We start from the raw sequence: 25,783 nt of genomic DNA, 5'->3' as shown, positions 1-25,783 counted from the left end.
AAAGATGCTCTCTGTAGTCTTTCCAGGTTCTCATTATGCTCTAGGACAATAGCATATCAATAATACTTGCAACGGTCAAATAATAACGTTGCAATTTAGAATTACTCGTCATATGAATCTCCGGAAACAAAAAAAGAACGCAACAGCGCGTTTCTGCAACGCGTCCAGCTTTATAAGTCGAGTTCTACGTGTGAGTCAGGTCCGCGTCAATCTAAATGAAAAACAACTCTCGTAAAAGAATTATTGATTGGCAGAAGCATAATTTTACAAAGTGCTCTAAGGAATGGTGCATCTCAATACCAAAAAAGAAACAAAAAATTCTCGGTTTTTCAACATAATTCGTAGATTACAAACGAAACGAATATGACCAGTATAGTGTGTCTGAACCGTAACATTTAGAAATTATTAGCCATCAAGAATTTCGGCACAGACAAAAAAACCATTCGTTTTAACCCAACCTGCAAAAATTCGAACAGCTATATTCCAAATGCAACGGTCAGACAAATCCTCGAAACTCATTCTTCCAACAATATTTCCATTGATAACGAGCAATCAATGTATTAAATTTTAGAACTAAAGAAAAGCTGCTCGAATATTGAAACTGAACCCTAAAATATCCTATTACAATTTTTAACTAACGATGGGTAAAAATTTAACCGCATATTACGTTCTGTAACACAATGCCAACAAAAAACTGAAGAGCACCAAAAACTTAACCAAAAAAATGAAGGTTACCTTTCGAAGCTTTATTTTTGTATTTGAGATATAAAGCCCAGAAGCACACTATAAACTATAGCATTAGAAGCTGCGAACAATAATCAATGAATAATTCATCCGCCATATCGAGCGCATTTACTAAAACGTTAATAGCCACTATTTTAAACAGGGCATACAAATTAACGCGCGTTTAAATTAGCAACGAAATATCATCTTTTCTAATAATTCATCATTTCTTTTCTAATAAGTAACCGATCCTCACATTGAGGCATGGATTATCCAGGAAAACTTTTAAAGTAGAACAATTTTTAACGAACGATGGGTAATAATTTAACCGCATATTACGTTCTTTAACACAATGCCAACAAAAAAATGAAGGGCACCAAAAACTTAACCAAAAAAATGAAGGTTACCTTTCGAAGCTTTATTTTTGTATTTGAGATATAAAGCCCAGAAGCACACTATAAACTATAGCATTAGAAGCTGCGAACAATAATCAATGAATAATTCATCCGCCATATCGAGCGCATTTACTAAAACGTTAATAGCCACTATTTTAAACAGGGCATACAAATTAACGCGCGTTTAAATTAGCAACGAAATATCATCTTTTCTAATAATTCATTATTTCTTTTCTAATAAGTAACCGATCCTCACATTGAGGCATGGATTATCCAGGAAAACTTTTAAAGTAGAACAATTTTTAACGAACGATGGGTAATAATTTAACCGCATATTACGTTCTTTAACACAATGCCAACAAAAAACTGAAGAACACCAAAAACTTAACAAAAAAAATGAAGGTTACCTTTCGAAGCTTTATTTTTGTATTTGATATAAAGCCCAGAAGCACACTATAAACTATAGCATTAGAAGCTGCGAACAATAATCAATGAATAATTCATCCGCCATATCGAGCGCATTTACTAAAACGTTAATAGCCACTATTTTAAACAGGGCATACAAATTAACGCGCGTTTAAATTAGCAACGAAATATCATTTCTAATAATTCATCATTTCTTTTCTAATAAGTAACCGATGCTCACATTGAGGCACGGATTATCCAGGAAAACTTTTAAAGTAGAACAATTTTTAACGAACGATGGGTAATAATTTAACCGCATATTACGTTCTTTAACACAAGCCAACAAAAAACTGAAGAGCACCAAAAACTTAACCAAAAAAATGAAGGTTACCTTTCGAAGCTTTATTTTTGTATTTGAGATATAAAGCCCAGAAGCACACTATAAACTATAGCATTAGAAGCTGCGAACAATAATCAATGAATAATTCATCCGCCATATCGAGCGCATTTACTAAAACGTTAATAGCCACTATTTTAAACAGGGCATACAAATTAACGCGCGTTTAAATTAGCAACGAAATATCATCTTTTCTAATAATTCATCATTTCTTTTCTAATAAGTAACCGATCCTCACATTGAGGCATGGATTATCCAGGAAAACTTTTAAAGTAGAACAAGAACTAAACTTAAGTAGCAAGCGATTTTCGATTTCCCTGCGGAAACTAATTCGAGAAGAGCTGATGCTCCAGGAGGAAAGCGAAAAATTCCCCCACAGAAACCCAAAGTTATGTTTTTAAGGAGCAAAAAAGGGAAAAAGCGGGCGCCTACACAGGGATGAATCAGGCTCAAAAGCTTCCAATTTTTGATATTTTTCTATGTAAAAACAAAAATAATTTCGTTAAATATCAGAGTTAATTCTCTCAATTCTCGGGCAACACGAAAATTCGAAATCGTTTCAGTATAAACGTGAAGGTTATTTTTAGCCCTCGGTCGGGCCAGAGCTTCACTGATGAAGACTCAGGAAAAAATTGATTGTCAAAATACTCCAACGCCACAGACAATGACTTTCTTGCTTTCAAACTCTCTGAAATTTTCAACAAATAACTAACTGATAAACAGTTAAAAATAAAGACTGGCATCTCCAAGAACCGCATCAGGCTTCATCAAGTGAAGGACCTCAATGATTCAACTATCGAAGCTTACCTGAATTTCTTTGGTAATTACGAAGCGTGTTCATTTGTAGTATAAGTTTTACAAACTTAAATATTTCAGTCCCCCAACTTAACATTAAACTTGGACTTGTAGCAATAAACTCTGTCTGCTTGTTTCGACTTTATTTTTTATCAAACTGCCCTCGCAAACACAAAGATCCCGTAATGCGTGATCAGTAGCTAGTCCAGTTAAGTTTAATACTTCTTCGTTTCAGATGTACTGATTCAAAAAAAAATCGAATGGATAAAAATTGTACTTTTGGTAGTTTGCAAAGCAAACTGACTTGGATGTCGGAAAAGAGGCCAGGTGATAAGCTGAGTTGGACAAATTTGAAGAGCTGAATCGTTCGCAGAGCACTTGTAATTTAATACTTCGTTAAAAATAAAACTCACGGTAACGGTTAACATCATAAATGTGCTACACATATCGACATTTAAATCAACATAATCATTAAACGCGTCCCAAATTCTATCACCAGGTGAGAGCGTATTTGTCATTTTAGGATTCGCAATAATTTCATACTTTAACGGGAGGCACACAGACTATAAGGGTACAGGTCCAAGCCCTGCTTACAAAAAACCTTAAGAAAAATTACGCTAAAATCACTCCAAAAAACAAAGCCATGTTTGTTCACAAAACAACGCACAATTTTCACACGATAAGCAAATGGCATGCTCAATAATTTCATACATACTAATGCCCCTAAAAAATGGGATGAGAATAGTTATCCCACCTGGATAAAGAAAACTAACCGCTGCATTTTTGCAATCCGTCTTAAAACAGAGGTGCCATTCAGCATCTTTTGACAGGCAATTCCATAAACTAATTTAGTACAAAAAGCTACATCATTTTTGTGAAACTCTGCAGCCAGCACACTACGTTCACTAGAACTCAGTCTAGACCGTCAAAAGCAAAACCAGTTTAGGTATAACATATATCTGTTCATTTTGCATGATTTATAGAAATTAAATTACTGAACTCTGTTTACAGATCTGAAATATTGAAATTAGATAAATAAAAAGATTGAAATGAATAAGTTTGGCAAATTCAGGGATTTAGTTTCTTGAATGGATATATCAGCTAGAACAACTTGTGATCGGTATCGAAGAAATTGTCGTACCCTCTTTTTCCATACCATTCTGATCGAAAACAGATAACGAAATCTTCATCAATAAAGCGACGAGCTTCTTCGCTGAACTCAAAATTTGGTTTTGCATAAACTGTGCTTTCTTTCTTCCGGCCACCCTGGAACTTAATAAGCATTATACGCAGCGAATCCAGATACGGTTTATTATTAGAGATCCACATTTTGAGCTTTCTACCATCAGGGTGGAATAAATTAGTCGATCCCCAGCGCTGGATTTCCAAGAACTCCAAAAACGGTAAGCTCTCTAAAATGAAACGCATTATAGTATCAACCTCTTCATAATCGAAGTCTTTTAACACTGGAACAACATTTAGAGCAACTAAGCCGGAGGGAAGATTCCAATTCGAACGTCGCTTTAAGGTTACCGATCCGATCAAACATTTAACATTATCACAATTAAAGGAAAATTGCTCATAAGCCCATCCAAACGTTTTATAGGCAGTACAGAGCTTGGGCAGGCAAGATATTGTTACCGTTTGTTCTATGCATTCAAAAAATAACATCAAGAACTTGAGAGCAGGCGTACATTTCTGCAAGAAAACGTTGAATTTATATGTAGTACCGCGTGTCTGTTTTGACACGTATAATTCTTGCAACGTTTGCAAACTGGGATAAACTTCGTTGAATATTAGAGCTCCAATTGTCAAAAACTTCAATTTATGTAAATTACACAAATGATCAATTTCAATGTCATGATGTAGAAGCTCCAAACAAGTCAAGGACTGCATATGCTCAAATTGCAGACCAACCATTTTTGTTGGAATTGCGCGAAGCGACAACTCAATAACTCGATTTGAATCAAAAAGATTGAAAATGTTTGGATCAAACTCGGGTTTATATTTCAAGTAAAACATTTCTGCGTGATGTATCGGCCACGTTTTAACACGAGCCACAAATTCACTCAAACTTTCTCGTAAATGAGGACGTCCTTTTCTGTCTGACATCAAAAACCGCACGCGTCTCAAATGTCTCTTGCTTAAGAGACACTCAAAGTTATTGAAGAAATTTTGAGCTGACGTCCCACCTAATATGCCGTCGCTATTTACATTGAAGTCGATAAATAATTGTGAAATTTCCCAGTTTGTGCGTTCTTTCACCATAGTTAAAAAGTGATCACAAGGAGACGTTTTACGATACAATGATATCCAAAGTAAAAGATTTGCATTGTTACATGCATCATACATAAATCTGCAGGTTGCTCTCAGACGAAGGATGTGCTTAATGTGAAACCCGTATGGACGTATCTCCTGAACGGGCGTATAAGTGACTAAATACTGGCAAATTTTTCCAATAATATCATCTGGTAAATCGCAGATGCCAGTGGGCGGCTCTTCTCGCAAGTTCATTATTCCAGATCTTCAATTTTCCGAGTCTCAGATTTTGTAGTATTATTCGTGGCGGCTCAGCTCTTGCGTCCAGATTACATTCTGTTAGTGACCTCTAATGACTACATAATAGCATAGGTCGAAAAACTATGAGTCCAGATCAGTTTCGAGAAAGAACAGCATTCTATACTCTAAAACAGGCGAAAATAGCCAAATTGTTTGTTTAACTGTTTCATGTGCGTAATAAAAGTTGCGAAAATTGTACGATGATTTTCTTTATACTGAAATGATTTATCTTATACGTAAATAGGGTCTTTCCAAGTATACCCCCCCAGCATAATAGTGTTAGCCTAAATTATAACATAAGGGCGGGGCTTTGAATTTCACCGTGGTTTGCACTCTTAATATATCGAAAATAAGATTGTTTACGGGGTTGCAGTTTTGTCACTGAGGGTCTACCAACTTTTTGAGAATATTAAATAACAGGAACCAAAAGAAACTTTTTTTCCACAGTCTGGCTTTGTGAATAATAAAATCATTTGCCGCGCCTCGCCGGGTTCGGTTGCTTTGGTTGACCTTAATGAAATTGTCTATTTCAACGTCATATATATCTCTTGATTAATCTACAGAGAGGCAACATCGAATTCAGTTCAACATATAGTGAAAGGGGAGTATGTCCAAACTCAACTATCGTGCCTTGCAATTGGAATCTCGCAAGGTTCATTCAATTTATTCTTCATTTGCAACTGCTAAATTAATTTTATACTCATTTTTTTACAAAAAAAAAACAAACAAAATTGGCAACCAGAGAATACCACTAAAAGCAAAACCGTTCATCTTTATTAAAAGCTTAGAATGTGAAAAACGGTCAAAGACTTTGAAATCCGTATATTACGCTGGTATCTTTGTCCTCGAATTGTAAAAAAAATTTATGCACAGGAAACAAAGTAATTGGATTATCACTGATCGCCTCGGTCTAAAGCCAAACTTTGAATCATGTATTTGATTTACTACAATCTTGTATATCTGCTGATAGATAACTTTTTCTATAATATATAATGTTATTGATAGGAGACTCATTGACCGATAGTTGCTAATTGGGCATTTGTGAACGATCGGAACGAAAATCCAAGTAGTATTAGAGCCGCTCAATCAGTGCAAATTTTCAAATCCTAACTTAACGCTATCTGGTGAAATGAGATGTTTGAGACAATTGGAAATTTTCACCAGGAAAAGAAATCACGAAAGAGCTTGCAACACAAGGCATATTACCTAAAGGTTTTGAAAAAGTTTCCAGGCCATTTTACAAATGGTTCTGAGAAACAATATTCAGCCGTGAAGCAATGCATCCGCCATAAGTTCTATTGAGTAATTCTGCTTCATGCAAGTTTTTGGGAAATTGATGGATTATCTGGAAAAAACAAACATAACCGACTAAACGTCGGAAGAACTGCTCTCGAACGACTAGTGGGAGCTCTAATCAATTGCAGCCTGCTTCAGTCGGGGGGGGGGGGGGGAGGGAGAGCCTGAATGCGACAAAGAAGTTCAATCGTGGGCTTAAATAACCACATTAGAGGTTAACATATACCACTATTAAGATTTAAAGTAAAAAATGACACCAGTTTCGGCACACTTTTGATTTGACTTTAAGTATTAAATTGCCGCCAATTGAGTTCAGCTGCTTGAAATTGTGATTGAGAATTTTAGATCACGCGAAACGCAAAAGGTCAAGGCCGTAACATTCACCCGAAAAGTCAAAATTGTCGGGCAAAAAATTTGCATACAAAAAGACACACACGTTAACATTAATTGCTATGAACTTCTTTCAAGAGCAATTAATAACAGTTTTTCCAGATTGGATAACGGAAAGGAAAAAGCAATGCAGAGAAGCGCTTGACAAAAAAATTAACAAAATTGTTTTATGCAATAAGATTGATTGATAATTCAGACGGCAAATTAAACCCCTCAAATGTTGGTTGGGAGTTTTCTGATTGGAGTTGATTTTGCATAAAAACATAAGGTTGGGAAGGAGGAAAATTTCGTTTCAGAGAACTGGCCACAAAAAATTTCCCTCGCAAATAAGTTTTTCGATTAGAAAAACATTTCCTTTACTGTTTTTGGTTGCTTTGGGGCAACTGTAGGGAACTATAATTTAACCCAAAGGTTAAAAAGTATGGCTTGACATTATTTTCTTTACAATTTTCCCAAATCTTGCAATAAATTGTCGTTTTTTTAAAAAAAAAATAACTTTGGTCATGAAAATAAGTAAGTTTTCTATTATATCGAGAATCTCGGTGAAGAAATCCACGATAACAATTCTAAGTCCAAAATTAAAACTGCTCACCTGTTTTGTAAAATAGAAAATTATTGAAAAGACATTGAAGAGCAGAATTGAGTAAACCAAATTACGGAACCCCGACAAGTTTCGGCCCTTGGCTTGCAGCTCTTCGCCATAATACATTTCGCTTTTGCATTTTTTCTGTAATCAAAAACTGCCCTGTGTTTTTGCGTTAAGCACTATTTTTAACTTAAAAGTTTGTGTACCTTCGATTCCCTTTTCTTTTATACTAAAATTCTGAAGCAAGGCTTCGTAGTTTGTTTCGATGTAGGTTGTTTCTGTTGCAGTATGTCTGATTTTGCTAGCAGGCTGGTTGTATTTCCCATGTCGCATTCTAGGATGTGAAATAGTTGTTTCTTGACAACTTTCGAAGAAGCTGTCATAAATGGAATAGGCAGATTCTAATAGATGCGGTAAAATTATATAAGAAACCAAATTTAGTTCTCCATTTAATGTTTCTGTTTGGAAAAAAAATTTCAAGAGAACATTTTTCCTCTGGTATCAATGAAAACTGTTTAGTCTCATCTAATGCGTATTTTCCTTTCCCATATAAAGTAGTTCGTACCATAGGAAGCTGTGAGGCTTCTTGTTCCAATGTTAGTTCTTTTTGCTATTTGAAATATTCAGTTTCAATAATAGCAAAATTTTGAATGATTACAAAATTTATATTTTGAAAGTTGCCAATATTTTGATTATTTTTGATTTTGTATCATAATGAAATATCGTATCTACTTTCGGGCATCAATGAACTAAGCATGAATTATAAAAAAGGCTTCTCAGAGAACAGGCAAAATGAGCTATTTTATACACTGCGTTGCTAAACTATGCGTTATTTTTATCAAGCACATATGCCTCGAAAATTTCATAGACATGACTTTAACAAAGTAACATTTCTGTAGGCAGAGAAAATTCTACCTCTGCTATCAATGAAAACTGCTTAGTCTCATCTAATGCGTACTTTCCTTTCCAATATAAGGTAGCTGGTACCATAGGAAGCTGTGAGGCTTCTAGTACCAATGTTACTTAGCTCTTTTTTGCTTTCAATTATGCTATTTAAAATGATCAGTTTCAATATTAGCAAAATATCAAACATAGCCTGCAAATTTCGATTCGGTTCTCTTCGAAGAAGCGCTTCGTTGTACGTTTTGTAGTTTGATGTTCCTGCTGAAGGATGTCTGATTTTGCTAGCATGCTGTTTGGTTGTATTTGTCATCTCGCATTCTATCTGAATTAGTTGCTTCTTGACAACAACGTTCGAAGAACCTGTTCTACGTGAAAAAGATACACTCTAATAGATGCAGTAAAATTTAATAAGAAACTACATTTAGTTCTTAATTTGAACGTTTCTGTGTTTGGAAAGGTCCCAAGTTCAAAGGTTGTTACCTTGTCAACTTCATAGTGCACGTCTTGTTAACAAGGAAATTGCCGTCCCTCGGTAAGTGAACTCAGATATGAAAGCTAGAATTCTTTGTGGTCATAAATTATCCACGGTTTTTCTCTACAGGAGGCCTACAGATTCTATTCTTGGACCATTATAAAGCCAAGCATTTATAGCTGTTTGAAATAGATTTCACTATCCCCTTCTGATTAGGTTCGGCTGTTATCTACTTCTGATTAGCAGATCAGTTCGTTGGGTAGTGAAACTTTGCCAGGTGGGTCTTCCAGTAAAATATCCACAGAAAAACCTGATTTTGCTAATAAGATCAAATTCAGGCGCAATTTCCATTGTTCCCAACTAAATGGGTTTCCCTCAGAACACTTAATTTTCCATCACAACACCGCGTCCAAATTCTTTTACTGACTTCGCCTTGTGATACTCCATAATTGCAGTTGTTTATATTGAATTTCTCGCATTTTTTAATTCAGATTAATTGCAATTTGTCTGCCGCTGTTCTTTTCAAAATTGCATTATGAAGACGAAGCAGAGCCAATGAAATGTTGGAAATTTGCAGCAGCTAAAAGCTAATTAATATGGAGTTATAATGGCCTTTTTATAATTTAAGCTACAAATTACAAAATTTAGGTTTAGATTAAATAAATTGGGAAGAGGGATACTGTTCCTTTTTCAGAAGGCTACAATAAGTGTCAAAAGTACAAAAGTGCGCAAAACAAAAAACCACCGCCTCTGATTCCTTAAAGATATACCAAAAAAATGAAGATAACTTGGGAAAATTCATCGGGAGAGAGTCAGGCATATCACATGTGCTACGAATTAAAAATTTCAGAGGTTACTGAAGAAAAAAGTGTTTGTAAATTTTCAAAATGCGTAGCAAAAGTCTTACTATCAGAAGCGACAAATATCAAAAGAACTCATAAATGCATTACTCATATACAAAATCAATTAGAAGCAAAAGCTTGCAGCCCTCTGAAATATAGAGCACAATTAATAGCAAAAGTAAAAGCATGTGGCTGAAAAAAAAGTAAGATAAAAAAGTACTTTTTCGGAAGAAAAAGTTGGGCACCATCGTCGTTTCGAAGAATTGTTTTTTCCCGAGTCCAATCTCATTCGCTTTTAAACCATAATGGCAGCTGAAGAATATTTTTTATCCAGGGCCAGTATCAAACGACGAAACGGCAGCAATAGTAAAATTTTTTTAAGACAAGTCTTTTTGCCCAATGCGGCCCTGGCCAGTACATGAAATATGTCCAATTGCTAAGAAGGAATTGAGACAAGTTTAAATTTCGGTCATATTATGCCGGAGAACTGAAAGTTTTACTGAAAATACGACGAACTTTTCTGATCTAACTCTGCTCAATCCTATAAATCTTTTTTTTATTTGCAATCTTTGTTTATCTTGTTAATGCACTTGAGGGTTGGTTCCGAGCAAAAAAGTTATTTCTAAAAAAAACAATTGAGCAAAACTTCTTGAGATGGAAAGATCCCTACAAAAAAAAATGTTGACCGAAATCAACAAAAAATTAAATTTTCTTTAAATACACAGCGTTGTTAAATGCAATATTTCTTAAGGCAGAGAACATTATTCCTCTGTTATCAATGAAAACTGTTTAGTCTCATCTAATGCGTATTATCCTTTCCCATTTAAAGTAGTTCGTACCATAGGAAGCTGTGAGGCTTCTTGTTCCAATGTTAGCTCTTTTTGCTTTCAATTATGCTATTTGAAATAATCAGTTTCAATAATGGCAAAATTTTGAATCATTACAAAACTTATATTTTGAAAGTTGCCAATATTTTGATTATCTTTGATTTTGTCGTTTCATAATGAAACATCGTATCTACTTTCGGGTATCAACGAACTAAGCATGAATTATAAAAACGGCTTCCAGAGAACAGGCAATATGAGCTGAGGCGACCGATTACACGCACAATATTCCCGACAACGATCATTTACTAAATTCCTAAATTGTTTTACAAAGCCAGTACTGCTTTCGGAACACGCTCGAGCCTCCGCCTTGGTGCTGAGTTCAAATTGTTCCGACAATCAATTTTTCCATCATGTTTTGATGGTTTTCATTGACTTTGGGGTATGAAGTTTCTGAAACAATGACATAAATTCTTGTAGTTGTTCAGTGAACATTTTAATTTCGAACTTTTTTTCGTTTTTTTTTTCTTTTTTTAAAGTTTTTTTCTTTTCTGTGGGCGTTATTTGGTTAAAATGGTGCCAAAAGTTAGCCGTGGCACAACGGGTCAAACAACGCACAACTACAGGGGCGCGAAAGCTAGAAAACCTGACGGCAGCTGCCACAATTTCATGATATCATAATTCACTTTATATTATTATTATCATGTTTATCCAAAGTGGAAAATTTACTGATTTCTCGGGGATTCTATAGCAAAAGAACATCCTATCGATACATCAAATATCAATGAAAGGTTTTATTTCCAATTGTAACTTGCTTTGCAGAAAGTGAGCATTCATGTTTGTCTACTGGGATCTGTTATCTTTGAAATACATAAAGATGAACTTCCAGGGTACCTTCCTGGCAGGTCAGTTTGCCATGATGACAAATTAAATGATGTTTCTATTTGGCTGATCCGATTTAGATAAAAGCAAGAGCAGCAAATTTGCAGTGAGTTACTGACGACATGAACAATCAAATTTTGCAGTTTTTATCTTTTGAACACAGCCCTTCCTGACAGCTAAAACTCCGCGCCCAAGAACAGCTTTCCCCCAAAAGCAAATAATCACCAGACAGATTGTAAACAGCTAAGAAGACTTGAATAAGATAAAGAAATCGATTTCTGCACTGTCTGAAGAGTTAACTGTACCCTTTAGACATTTTGCTGAACAGCATTCTCTGCAAAATCCCGACAACTTCATACTTTGAAAGTCTCCCTTAAATAGCCCAAAAATGACAAATTTTTTGGGCGCATTAAACTTTACCCAGATGCTTTTCTCGTATTACCTTTCTGAACAAGGCGACAAAGCGAACTCCAACTTTGTGATTTCACCAGTGAGTGCCTTTATTCCGATGTGTATGGTAAACAATGGGGCCAAGGGAACCACTAGAGACGAAATCCACAAAGGGTTGCAATTGACCGAACAGAACAACTTTTGCGAAGAAGCCGAAAATCTGGTCAAACTATTCGACACCTCCGATTTTGAGGAATTCGAATTGAGCGTGGCGAATGGTTTGTTTATCAACAAAAAATTTGAGACTAAAGCAAATTTTCGGAAATCGTTGCAAGACAGTTACAATGCGGATGCAGAAAAGGTAGACTTTGGATCGAACGAAGGTGAAAAAATTGTGAACAAGTGGGTGGAGGAACAAACAAACGGAAAGATAAAAGAGATTCTGAAAGGTACATCACGTAATACAGCTTTGGTGGCAATTAATGCTATTTACCTCAAAGGGTTCTGGCACCATCCATTCGGAATCAATTTGACCAAAACTGAGAAATTTTATACCAAATCTGGGGAGATGGACGCAAGGTTCATGCTTTGCACAAACTCCTTCAGGTATTTCAAATCTAAAACCGACGATGGCAAGAGCTTTGAGGTTGTCTTCATGCAATACAGAGACGGTTCGAAGTCGGTTGATTGGCAAATGGCTTTGATTCTCCCGGAGAAACGTGGCAACCCGGTTGATCTGAAGCAATTGATCTCGCTGAAGTTATTCGACCTGTACGATCGCAGTAATTTCAGATACATTCAACTTAAAGTTCCCAAAAGCAAAATTCAGACCGAGGTGAATGCTGTACCTCTTTTGAAGAAGTTGGGAATCAAGGCAGCTTTTGGAAAGGGTGCCAATTTCTCGGACATGACTGAGGGTTCTGTCTATATAAACCAAGTCAAACAGAAAGCAGTGATTGAAATTGACGAAGAGGCAACAGAAGCCAGAGCCATAACCTACGTCGGAATTACCTTGTTTTCACCCCGGGGTAAAACAGTCAGACAAGAACTTCCGATAGTTAAGTTCGAAAGTCCCTTTCTCTTCGCTATTATTAACCCAAAAGCCAAATTTATAGCGTTTGCAGGCATTGTTTCGAAGCCCAAGTTTTAACAATTATGAATAAGAACTGCGCGCCAACCATTGTTAGATGATAAAATCATTTTCATTAACAATTTAAATTTGAATTAAAATAGACAAGAAGGCTGGTAATAAACTTTCGTTCAGACCCGTCTCATTCAAATCCTTCAGAAACCCCAAAAAAGATTTACTCAATGTTCGGTTGTTAAAGTTGATAGGATTTTCAAATTGACATATACTTCAGCAGTAAAATATTTAAAAAAATCAACTGTATGAAACTGTCGGAATGATCATAATATAGTTTATTAAAAAATATTTCAATCTTTTCAGAACAATAGGTAAATAGTGAGCTAACGCTCCTACCTTTTGACTAAAAATACAGAAAAAATTCTCAATGAAGCGGCCAAGGTTGTCAATAATACTTAGTAACAAAGTGCATTCAACTAAAGGAGGTGACGGAAGCCACGCCTGTAACTTACTTGAGTTTCATCTACATATGTCAGGCAAAAGTATACCGTAAAAGCAAGAAGTTCCTATTGTGAAATTCGAAAGTGTTTTTGTCTTTGCTATAATTAACCCAAAAGCCAGAATTATAGCAGTTGCGGGTCTTGTTTCAAAGCCTAAGTGTTAAAAAAAATCACAAAATAAATCACCAAGATTGAGAGATATTCAGACAATATTTTGACGTCGATTATATTATCAAACCTTTTGATCAGTTCTACTTCACTTTTGTCATTCCTGTTCTAAGTTTGCAACTTTTCTAGCATCCAGTCAAGTCAAATTTGGATTTATTACATCAATAACAATAGAGTTTCCTAATTTCATCGCTGGATCGCAATTTGACGAGACAAACCAACATAATAATAATTTGAAAAAATTGAAAAACAAAATTATTATGGATTCAATTTTAATCTGGATTTTTTCAGGTGCAGAATAAAAGAATAAAGAGGGATGAAATCACGCCCGTTCGTAAAATACCAATTCTTGAGTTTGAATCAATAAATCTATGCATAGTTGGTCTAAAGCAACTAGAAATCTGTTATGAAGTTATTGCGGTAGCCTCTGTTTCCATAACACTCCGATCGATAACAAATGAAAAAGTCGTCTCCTACAAAAGGTCAAATATCTCTGCTCAACTCAAATGTGGCCGAAATATGCCATAACGGGGGCTATAATGGGAGACTCCAAAAACAATAAAATGTGTGAACAGATTTTTAAAAAAATTAGACGGAGCCCCAACACATTTCAAATTCCTTAAATTGTAATGGCAGCAAAAGATGACCACTGAACTATACAAAATTTTTCATTATATGCAAAACAGAAAAACAACCGACTAACGTTGGGCGGATTGCTCTCAAACGACCTGCAAGCGGTTGGCTTTGTCAGTAGCTAGGCACGGTTTAGTGAGGCTAGCTGTAGCTTAATTGACGGGGCGTAAAAAGAGCGCAGCGGGGGGGGGGGGGTGCACCGAGGGGCTGGGGGCTGATGGGTGGCAACAGAGGGGGGGGGGCAACAGTGGGGGTCAATCTCTGAGAACCGCCCTTCCCACCATAAGTATAAGTCTTTAAAACAGATTCTGTGAATCACATTCTTGAAGACTTGTGAGCTGAAAGTCTCTAGGAGCACTTAATGCCCGCTGGGCGCTACCTGTTTATCCCGTTTTTGAGGACGAAAAGTCAAATGCGTCAGAGAAAAATTGGTCGAGCGAAAAATCGCATTAAAAAGACCGCCAGGATATTATAATTGCTACAAACTTCGTTTGAGAGCAATTAAATATACTCATAAATAACAAAGAATAATTCGGAAAAAAACAGTTAGAGAAACAAACTTTCAAACTAAAACGAAAAGTAAAAACTTAAAACCTAAAAAAGTTTGTAGTAGATACGGATTAAAAGCTTTAGAAGCATTCTTGAATTCATTAAAATATTAGCCTAGATTGATTTCCAAGTAAAAGAAAGAAAACAAAAAAGTACCAAAAATCGCTAAAGCAGCTTTGAAATTGGAAGCTGATTTAATTTTTCAATTTGCGGAAAACTGCCTTTATTTTCCGAAGCCCTCAAAACGCAATCAAAGGAGCCTGAACTTTAAATCTTTAGCCTAAATTAATTTTTTAAATTACACAGTTATTTCAAAGAAAAATAAGACATCTTGAAAAATTTGCAAGCGAACAATAAAAACTCGCTCGCGTTTGGACTTTTTTCAAACCTACGCTTCTTCCTCCGTTTCAAAATAACAAAAACATAAACGACTAACGTCGGGCGAATTGCTCTGAAACGACCGGCGAGCGGTTGGCTTCGTCAGTAGCTAGCCACGGGGGGGTTGGGGGGGGGGGGTTGGTGCACTGGGGGCTGATGGGGGCAACACTGGGTTGGGGGGGGGGGACAGCGCGGTGGGGATGGGGGTCAACGGGGGGGGGGGGGTTCTCAACCTCTCAGAACCGCCCTTCACGCCATAAGTATAAGTATAAGTCTCCAAAATAGTTTGAGCTGAAACAGAGCTGAAAGGCTCTAAGAGCACTTAATGCCCGCTGGGCGCTACCTGTTTATCCCGTTTTTGAGGACAAAAAGTCAAAAGCGTCAGACGAAAAATCGGTCAAGCGAAAAATCGCATAAAAAAAAGACCAACAGGACTAATATAATTGCTACAAACTTCGTTTGAGAGCAATTGATAACAATTCCCTCTTTTCTCTACTTTTCAAGCTCGTTCACAACAATTTTGAAGCTATAGGCACTCCTGAAATTTCTGTTTTCTTGCTCGCTCACTTATATAAAGGCGAAGTTAGAACAATTCAAGAAACCTGAGGAAGTGAAAATTGTGCTTATCAAGCCTCCTAATTATTTATGTCCATCATTTTGAAACAAAAACATGCAAATTAACAATGAAAAAGTATGTGGCAATAAAAACTGATAAGGCATCTAATTAATATTTCTTACTAAATTGCAATTCCAAAACAAATAATGGCAAAAAATCTGGCAGTACGATTAGTTTTCGTCTTTTTTTCAAAATTTTTTAAGGAATTTTTGGAAAACAAAAATTGCAGAGAAAAACTATGCATTTCAAATTAGAAAAGACTACATGCAAAAGGCTCCCAACGAGTAGCAAAAATGGAAGAAAAAAACCAGCTAAATTAACCTAAATTGGTGAAAAAGCTAGCATTAAATTCCCATTAGTTATGGAAAAACATTGCAACCATCAAAAAACCCACAAAAATACTTTAATGTTCACGAATTTGGCATAAATCATTATAATATTCAAACCAGAACATAAAGCTGAAAAAAACCGCATATGATTTGTCAAAAGCCAAACTAAGAAATAGAACAAATTTTCAAAAACTAAGCTAAGAAATAAACTAATACACTACACTAAAAAAATGAATACTTTTGATACACGCACTCTGAACTATCGAATTGCTCATTAGGGCACAAGAGCCACAACATTAGGGCAGTCACAATAAATTTACTTAAATCCCTAACTTGACAACAAAATTAGAAGAAACTAAGGTGAAAAGTGTAAAAACCATACAATTTTTGTCAATTTATTTTGAGAAAATTGGTACAAAAACAGTTGACAATAACTGTAACTGAACAATGTGATGGAATATTGGTTTAACAATTTATCTAATGTGCGCGAAAAAATTTTATTTGTTGTGTATAATAACATTTGAATATTGAGAAAACGTTCAAACGCTATAAAAACTAAACTGATGCTATCAATTTAGTCTGACCAACTTATTGAACAATCTCAGAGTTTCAAAACTCTGAACAAATGCTTGACCCAGCTGCAGGTGACAAACAGATATTACTCCTTCTTTTCTCGTTCTCTTTCGAAAAAGTATGAACAAATACTCTTTATTTTCTCCGCTCTTCAAAATTGTTTCCTAAAAACAACTTTCTGAAACTTTATCTGCTCACAAAACTCTCAGTTTTCTTCCTCTCTTACTTATCGAAAACATAGGTATTATCGAAACATCTGAAACAAGTATATGCGAAAACCAGCCCTCCATATAAATTGCTTGTGAAGAAATAAGCAAAAAAAGAAGAAAAAATTTGTTTGAAATGACCAAAGAAAAATTAGTTTAATCCAAATTAATTCAAAAAGATGATAAAAATTTAGTTCCGTATTCGATTTGAAAATACAAAAATATAAATGAAGACAATAAAATCATGCAATCGAGACCAGCAAATTGCGCAAACAACATTTCAGAAGCAAGAATGAAAAACATCTCTAAGTCTGAAATCAACGAAAAACTGTAAAACTAAGAAAAACGACTCTTTTTCCTTCTTCTGAAATACTTAACAACAATAAAGGGCCGTGTACACCATCCGGCATCGATGGATGTAGGTCGACGAATAGGGCATGATGAGTAGCACTAAGTAGCCTGATGCTGCACTCCAAGCTGTTCCCCTCCAGACAGTGTAAAGACGGCCCAGTCACAAAAATAACTAACAATTGGAGAGGAAAGCACCTATATATATATATATATATATATATATATATATATATATATAGCACACATAGGGAACTGGAATGGAAGGATTAAAATAAAAATGGAACATCAAGGAATAAGCAAAGGAATAAAGGGAAGCAGCCAAACTTTCAGTGCAGCCTTCCCTCCTCCACGACGGCGCTAATCGAAGTCTCACTGAGAACACGAGGCTTGAGGGCACGACATCCCCTCAAGCAGAGAACACAGCTCCTCAGAAGTGCGAAGCTGATTTTCGTTCGGATGTAGCTTATAGTGTCGGCGTACGGCTCTGCGCGTTTTTTGCTGATCTTGGTTGCGAGTTGATTCATAACGCGCAATGCTGAGGGACTTGCACCACCCGAACAAGCAAAAACCAGTGCATTGAAGCTGCTGTGTTTGGTTTTTGCGGATTCGCTCTTCGTACTTATTTCGCTTGATGCTCTCGTGATATTCCAATGCATCTTTCATGGGCTTAGGGCAGCTCTTCGCATGAGGGTTGAAAATCTTCACATCGAAGAAAGTGCGATTAAAGCGGGAGCCCCACAGACCGTTTGCCTTGATGTCCAGTCGAGCGTCATCATCAGTGGTGGTGGAATTACTCGAGAAAATTTCTCCATCGAGCGACTGAAGTTTTGGCTCTATCTGTACATCGTGGCAGACGTCATCCATCAGGTTTGCAAACACATCTCTAATTTCGTTGTGTCGCAGGTGCGTATAGCCGCCTTTGGCGCAATGGAGGGCAAGGGTGAGGCTGAACTCTTTCCCGAATGGGCATATGGCTGGCGTGTTCTTCGCTTCCCAGGTGTAGCGAAGTGCTATTTCATCACGGAACTCAGTCTTCGTGAGGTCAAAACCATGTTTTGACACAAAAAGCGCGTTAAGCCAGCTGGATGCTAGTTTCTCCGAGGCCAGCTGGATGGCATACTTCATTTCTGGTAGATTGTTTTCGATTCTGGATTTTTTCGAGATGAGTTCACGTTGATTGTCTGCTTTCTGTCTGAGACTGATCTTGGTTTGTTCTACTTCACATTGTTGAATATTATTGAATGACGCCAATGCTCTTGAGAGTTCAATTGATTGCTCAAGATTTTTGTGAAGATCTTGTGTGAGGGCGATGTTAAGCCCACCCATTCTGAGAGGGAGAGAAAAAAGTTCTCTTTCCTCTTGGATTACTTCTTTGCCGACGATGTTCGGTATGACTCGGCCAAGCCGCTCCTCCACCTTGTCCAGAACCCCGTCCATGGAAGGTGTAGTACGCGAGAAGAAGCTCAACTTCTGTCGAACCCCCTTCGTCAAACATGCATAGGCATTCTGGGGAGAGGTGAGAGCAAGTTGACCAAGTCTGTCTAAACTTTTTGTGTATTTAGATTCTGCATCTTTCAGGAAGTTTTTACTGGCCTCAGAGCTTCCGATAACTGATCCCAGGACTCGAGCGCCCTGCGTGATTTCCACATTTGTGCCTGCAAACACAGTTGACGCTTGGCGCTCGCCTCCTGGCTTAATTATCAACTGACACTTCGGAGGATTGACAAGATATCCATACTTGGGACCGAGCTCAGTGAGCTTGTCGAAGAGTGCCCTAATATCTTTCAACTTACCGACGACGCTACCATCATCAGCATACCGTTTTTGTGTCATAGAGTCATTATGAAGTCTTGTTATTAGGGGTAGGATTGCGATTCCATACATTGTCGTCGCAAGGGGATCGCCTTGTGTCGTACCTTCCTGAGACAGTATGGTCGACTTACCGATGTGGAGATGAGACGGGTGGCTATAGGAATTCTGTAAAGCAACATGCAAAGATGGATATAAGGCTTTCACGTTCCCTAATGCTGTTCGTCTATTGAGCACGTTAAAAGCGTTTTTGGCATCAATTAGTAGAGTTGCTTCGTTTTCGGGATCATCAAAACTGTGGCGAAGCGAATGTATGGCATGTTCAATGCCACATTTTTGGCCCAGGCACAGCTGAATGTTTCCACCGAGGGATGTTAGATCTTGCCTGATGCAGTCAACGGTTATGCGTCCGGTGATGCGACGCATTACTTCACCAATACCAATAGGTCTCACACCTGGACATTTATCCAGCGCCACTAGTCGACAACCATTGTATGTAATCAAATCATCCGGTGGTATTATGGACGTGGCCAGCCTCTTAGCAAACTTGGCAACAAGCTTGCACAGGTTCGTGGAGGTTTGCCCGAAAGCAGAAAGTAGTCTACGCCAATCATCGGCATCAAGACCTGAAGGCCCGGCACTGCCATGAGTCTTCATTGCGTGCTTTCGGACGAGCCTGGCACTGATTTTGTCGAAGACAGCGGGGTGGTAAGGAAGCGTGCGTGGATGTTCGCTCTGAATGCAGTTGGGCTCCAAGGGTTGACCTTCAGGATGTTTGTCGCGTAAAATCTCGAGGACCGGTCTACCTTCTATGAGATCGGTAGGTGCTAGCACGCCGCCTTTGTGCTCATCCGAAAGAATGCGAATACCATTACTGATCTTACCACGAGACAGAAAATTGTTGAACATCTTGAGGTCAGAGTGCTGCTGTTTGTTCCTCAAATTCATTCTCATTTGGATTGCCTTCGTTTCACAGAACAGTTCTGAGAAGTTGCAGCTGTACCATGCTTGCAGTCTACGCTCGATGGTCTTAATGTTCGATCCATCGTCCGTGTTCTTTTTTCGACTGAGGGTTAGGTGCGGAAGTATCATACAGAGGGTCAGAGATATATCGAATCTATCCGTGTTTACGGCAATCGGGGAGAGGACACTGTGAAGGGCTTCGGCGAACTGTTCCCCTGTCTTGTTCTTACCGAGCATGAAGAACGACGGCTTCCAAGTGACGACCTCGCGGTATATTTCGCGCACTGTTACGGCGTGATGAGGCTGGAATTGGTCCCAAAAATTATTCGATGCTGCGGCGACGGAACGTTCGGGAGTGTGCGATGTTGCAGGATCTATGAGTGCAGTGTCGGGAACGGTCAAAGCGTTGTGTGGTGCCGGCGTTGCGATTGCTGTTTCGGTGGCTGCGGTGACCTCAGAGCAGCTTTTGCAGCTGAAGTTTTCGGTCCAATCTTTCGCTGCGGCCAGACCACTGCATTTCACGTGCAAATATTTATAACAAGTATGACACCAGACGCCTCCCCTACGTAGGGGACCCTTGCAGAGTGAACAATGGGTTTGATCAGCCATCAGGCTGCGGGCTAGGAGTTGGGAAGGCTGCACTGAGGTGGACTAGATTAAGTTAATTACAGGAGAGTAATAACAGCAACGATATTTAAAGTATTGAATGATGTTAAACAGAATAATAGTGAAAACATGGTTTCCATGAAAGGAGAAGTGCACGGTGTCTTTACAGAACAGGTTAGGTTCAAGAACATTGCTAAATGAGGGTGAAACAATAAACAGCTTTAGGGCACAAGAATCAATATAATTATACAAAGCGTAATTAAGGGCACTGATTTTCTTATTTATGAGGCGATTACAGCTTGTGGGTATAACTTTGGGAACAATCAAATTATTTGGGCTAAATTTAACAATAATCAGCTAAATGAGGAATTTCCAATGCTCTATGAAAGTTTCAATACTACTACGGTGATCATTGAAGCCGGCAATTACTACTACAGTGTTCAGCTTCTGGTCTGGGTATTTATTGATAACATCACAGAGATCTAGCAGTTTAGCACCTCGATAGGAGTGAACACAACCCTTTACTTGACCCTCGTTTGTATATTTGGTACGAGAAAAACCCAAAACCAAGTCCGAGCAGCTGGAGGGAAGAGGGTAGGTATCAAAACGTCCCATTCACGGAGCCTGATGTGATGAAGGAAGATGGTTGGCATCAAAACATCCCATTCACGAAGCCTGCTAACATTCAAAAACACAAGAAATTGTTCTAAAAAGGAAATCTGTTAGAATGATACGACCTGATGTGATGAGTCGGATCTTGACTCTAACGAACCATACCCGAACCTTGCCTCTAAAACCCTCCCATTGGAGGTCCCCAGTACAAGGATTTTGCCATAACAAATCTATTTAATAAGTTTATCACAACAATTAGGCAAACACTATTAAGTTTCCATGGTGGTATAAAGATATCGCATATGTCAGTACCCACGAATAACAGAAAAACTGAAGAACTTGAAGAGAAATGTATTTTCATCAAAAAAGTTGTAGTTATTTGGTAGAAGAAACAAAGTAAAATTATCGCGCTTACATTCATTTACATTTTTTATTCGTTCTCATAATTAAAGTCACCAGTCACAATCACTCGCTTCTCTGTGCTCTCCAGCGAATTGACCTAAATACATTTTCATGCATTTCAATTCCTCTTTTAAATATACTCTTATAAAATAAAATTGCCGATGAAAATGACATTATACCAATACGGTTCTTCAAGATCAAGAAACAGAAAACAGTTTTAAAATGGCAGCGCGCCAGTACGATTTTAATTCTTGAAATTGTAAAAAAAGTAGCCTAAATGAGGCTGACGGAAACGAACTAAAAAATTACCAACAAACACTATTAAGTTTCCATGGTGGTATAAAGATATCGCATATGTCAATACCCACTAATAACAGATGCAAATTGACATAACAAAAGTTTGTGAAGTCAATTAAACACAAAATTGCTAAAATGACCTTCAGATTGAAAAACAACTGAAAAATTTTCATCTTCCGAAAACTTTCGGAGCGGAATTAAACAAGCCTTAGCCGAGACTCGAAGCAGACACAACAAACGAAGCAGAAAACTGATAAAATTTGATAAACTGAACCTCCTAATTGACTATACAATTTATTTTGTAACAACAATAGGCAATATGACAATGGAAGGGCATCTGACGCTAAAATCTGATAAAGCGTTTGGTTAAATTTTTTAAACAAATTGCGACTGGGATACATTCTCTGACAACAAATTTTGCGACACGATTATTTTGAATTCCAAAAAGCGACCTGTATTTGACAGTAAAACCAACAAAAAACGTTCGTTGAGTGTTTGCTGAAGAAAAGGAAAATACATGAAGGACAATGTTTAAAAATACTCTTCGCAGCTAAATACTTAAACAATATTATCCAAAGAATGCTAAAATGCAATTTATAATTCATTATAATGAGAAAGAAAATCTATTTATGCTTCTGATTTTGTCGGCATTTAGTCACTGAAAGTTTGTGGAAAGATATCAAACAACAAACAAAATGTAAAGAATGAAAAAAAGGGTAATTTTTATTATACTTAAGTGAAAAGTGCATCGCACTTATAGCAATTTGACATCGAAATCTTAATTTCACGCATTTCAATTCCTGTTTTGAATACACTCCAACAAAGTTAAGGATGAAAGGAGCCCCACCAATGAGCTTCGTCAAGCTTTAATAAACAAAAGAAAATCAATAATAATATATTTGAAGTTTAAAAAAATGAGAATTGTAAACAAAAATAAATAAAATCTCTTGAGAGAATGACGAACATGAATTTGAACTTAATTTAAACACTATTAAACAACGCCTTGGTGGCAAATTGATATTGCAAACGTCCATGCCCACGAATAACAGATGTACACTGCTGACACATCAAAATTTTGTATTAAAGGGTTCAAAGTAAGAATTTGGAATCAATTCTAAACAATAAAATAACGAAAAAAGTTGTGACGCCTTTAAAACCACTTGAAATTAATTTATCGCGCAGGTTTTGGTTTAAAAACATATAAGACGAAACTAGAAAATAGCTTAAAAGCGCGGCACGGGAATCGGCAAAAGATAAAATTAAGAAACACAAAAAATTTAAAAGATTTAATAATTTTTCGTACATAAAACGTACACAAACAAACGAACAATTCTGTTACAAGCAATCAGAACTAGAAAATTGCTCAGCTGTTGTCGGGGCTACCATATTATTGTGGCCACAATAAGATCACTTCAATTACGAACGATTCGTTGTTAACCGTTCTTTTCAACTTTTTAATTATTTTTGAAAAAAAAACAAAATACACAGACAAACAATATGCAAATCAAATTAGAAATGACTACAGGCAATAGGTTTCAAAGCAATTGCCAGTAGACGCAAAAATAAAAGGATGAAAAAAAAATTGCTAGAGAAAACATAGCTGGCAGATTGCCAGAAAATAGCCACAATAGATTCGTAGATCGGCAGCCTAAAAAAAACAGTAAAAAAGACAGACCAAAAAAATTTGTCTTTTCATTGAAGGCTGATCTGTTATTATTTTGATTAAAAATCTGTATAAGTTATTGCTGCCTCTATTAGTTATTCTCAATTAACCTTCATTTAGAGTGACACACACCCATCTGACCTTATCTCTTTGAATTAGAGTAAATATAAGTCAATTTCAAAGTGAGGAAGTCATTTATGAGAGTGAGGTAAGTCCAAAAATTTAATCACGCGAATGAACAAAAAACGCGCTCCACTAAGAGCGAAAAATGACGTCACGCATGCAATTCAGTTGAAATTGCTTGAACGAATGAACAAAAAGTCGCTGTGACGTCATATGGTCGTAACAAAAATCATGACGACGAAATAAAAAACATAGCAGGACAAGTCCTGACATACAAGTCAAAGAAATTTTATTGACGAAACGAAAATCTAGAACTGGAATGAACTATGAATGGATTGGGAAACCCATTTACAAAAAAAATCCGATCCAAAAAATCAAAAAAAAAAGTAAAAAGCAAAGTGAAATTGCCGCAGGTGAACAAAAAAACCACTAGCGAGAAAGCGAATTTTTGTCCAAACGCCATTTTCTCACTCTACTTTAAAATTAGAGCAAAAAAATTCACGCCGCAAAACCACTCGCTTTTTCGCTCCACTTCCTGTTTCGGCGTGACCAAAATCACCGCTCCAATTTGACTTCAAAAATCATGAAAATGTGTGAACAGATCTTAAAAAAAGACAGCGCACCAATACAATTCAAATTTTTTGAATTGTAAAAAAACCAAGAGAAGGTCAATAATAGCCTCAGCTATCGCTGTGCGGCTATTAAAAAAAAGTTAGTGAAAATTGAGCAAAAACTAGCGTAAAATTCCAATAGTTATGAAAAAATTTTGTAACCTCATCATAAAACCCCACAAAATTAAAAAGTTCATGAATCTGTTGTAAAGGATAAAACTCAAATCTAAGAAAACAGAGGTAGAGACAACCCCAAGTGAATTTGCCAAAGCTAAACCAAGAAATAATGAAAAAAAGAAGAGGTAATCATTTTTCATACACTACACACACAAACGAACGCTTTTGTTACATGTAACTATGAAATTGTTTGCTGAAAACAACAATAAAAGCGCAGCGAGAAAAATCTAACTTAAATCCTAAACTTCAAGACAAAATGAGGGAAAACTAAGATAAGTTGCACCTTTCTTCAAAATATTTTTTTGTTTAATTATAATTGAAAAACAATTTGTATAAATACGTTTTATCCAAGAATTAACTATGATCAACAAAACTTCAGTTCAATTGACAATAAACGTAATAAAACAATGTAATAATTAAAATAATGCTGACATCATCGAGAGTGCACGAAAGATTTTAAGTTTTGCACAATGTATAAAAGACTGTTTTGTATCTCCAATCTTTGAAAAAAGTTTCAGGAACAACTTCACTTTAGTTCTCAGTGCTCTTGCCTCCTTACTCATCACAAAAATAGATTAAAATTAAAAAAAGATTTAAATATTTTTTTTAAAACAAAGCCCTTCGTATAAACTTCTGTGACGGCAAGCGTGAAAGAAGAGAAAATAACTGCTTTAACAAAGGAAAGTTGGCAGAAAAGCAAAATAACCCAAAAAATTACGGTAATTTTCTTACCTTTTCGATCCGCAAATTTACAATCGCAATACATAATGAAATCTAGGCAGGAAATTTGTGCAAACAGCATTGCAGAAGCGAGCATGAGGACACAAATATCTCTAAGTCTGATATCAACAAAAAACTGTTAAAATTCAGAAAAACTGCGAAAAGAAATATGTTTTTTTATCAAAAAACTTGTAGTTATTTTATAGCAGAAGCAAAGTAAAAGCATTGGGCAGAGATTCATTTATTTTTCATACTCTTCCTCATAATTAGGACACCAGAAACAATCACTCTGGCTTCTCTCTGCTCTCCGGGAAGTTGACTTAAGCAATTGTGTTCAAGCAACTTTTGAATCCTGTTTCAAATACAATCCTACAACCATACCGTTAAAAAAAGTCGTTCCAACAATAAGGCCCTTCAAGCAATGGAAAACGAAAACATAATAGTGCTTTTTTGAGGCTGAAATGACACCCAGTCTCAATTCTAACTCAATGGAATGTAAAAAAAACAACGGTAGCCTAAATAATATATTTGAGAAGCAGATTATGTATCAGCGA

At 36.7% G+C, this 25,783-nt stretch overlaps 1 protein-coding gene across 1 annotated transcript; it reads left to right on the top strand.

Moving 5' to 3' along the window:
• Positions 1 to 11,654: 11,654 nt before the first annotated feature.
• On the top strand, positions 11,655 to 13,268 carry LOC142348667 (uncharacterized). The gene has a single exon (XM_075400101.1). The coding sequence runs from the start codon at positions 11,858 to 11,860 to the stop codon at positions 13,007 to 13,009; it is 1,152 nt and encodes a 383-aa protein (XP_075256216.1). The 5' UTR covers positions 11,655 to 11,857; the 3' UTR covers positions 13,010 to 13,268.
• The last annotated feature ends 12,515 nt before the right edge of the window (positions 13,269 to 25,783 follow it).

The sequence above is a fragment of the Convolutriloba macropyga genome, chromosome 10 (assembly GCF_964194025.1).
Source record: "Convolutriloba macropyga chromosome 10, txConMacr16.3, whole genome shotgun sequence".
NCBI classification, from domain to species: domain Eukaryota; kingdom Metazoa; phylum Xenacoelomorpha; order Acoela; family Convolutidae; genus Convolutriloba; species Convolutriloba macropyga.
The sequence above is the reverse complement of the archived record's forward strand: the minus strand, read 5'-3'. Positions and strand labels throughout refer to the sequence as shown.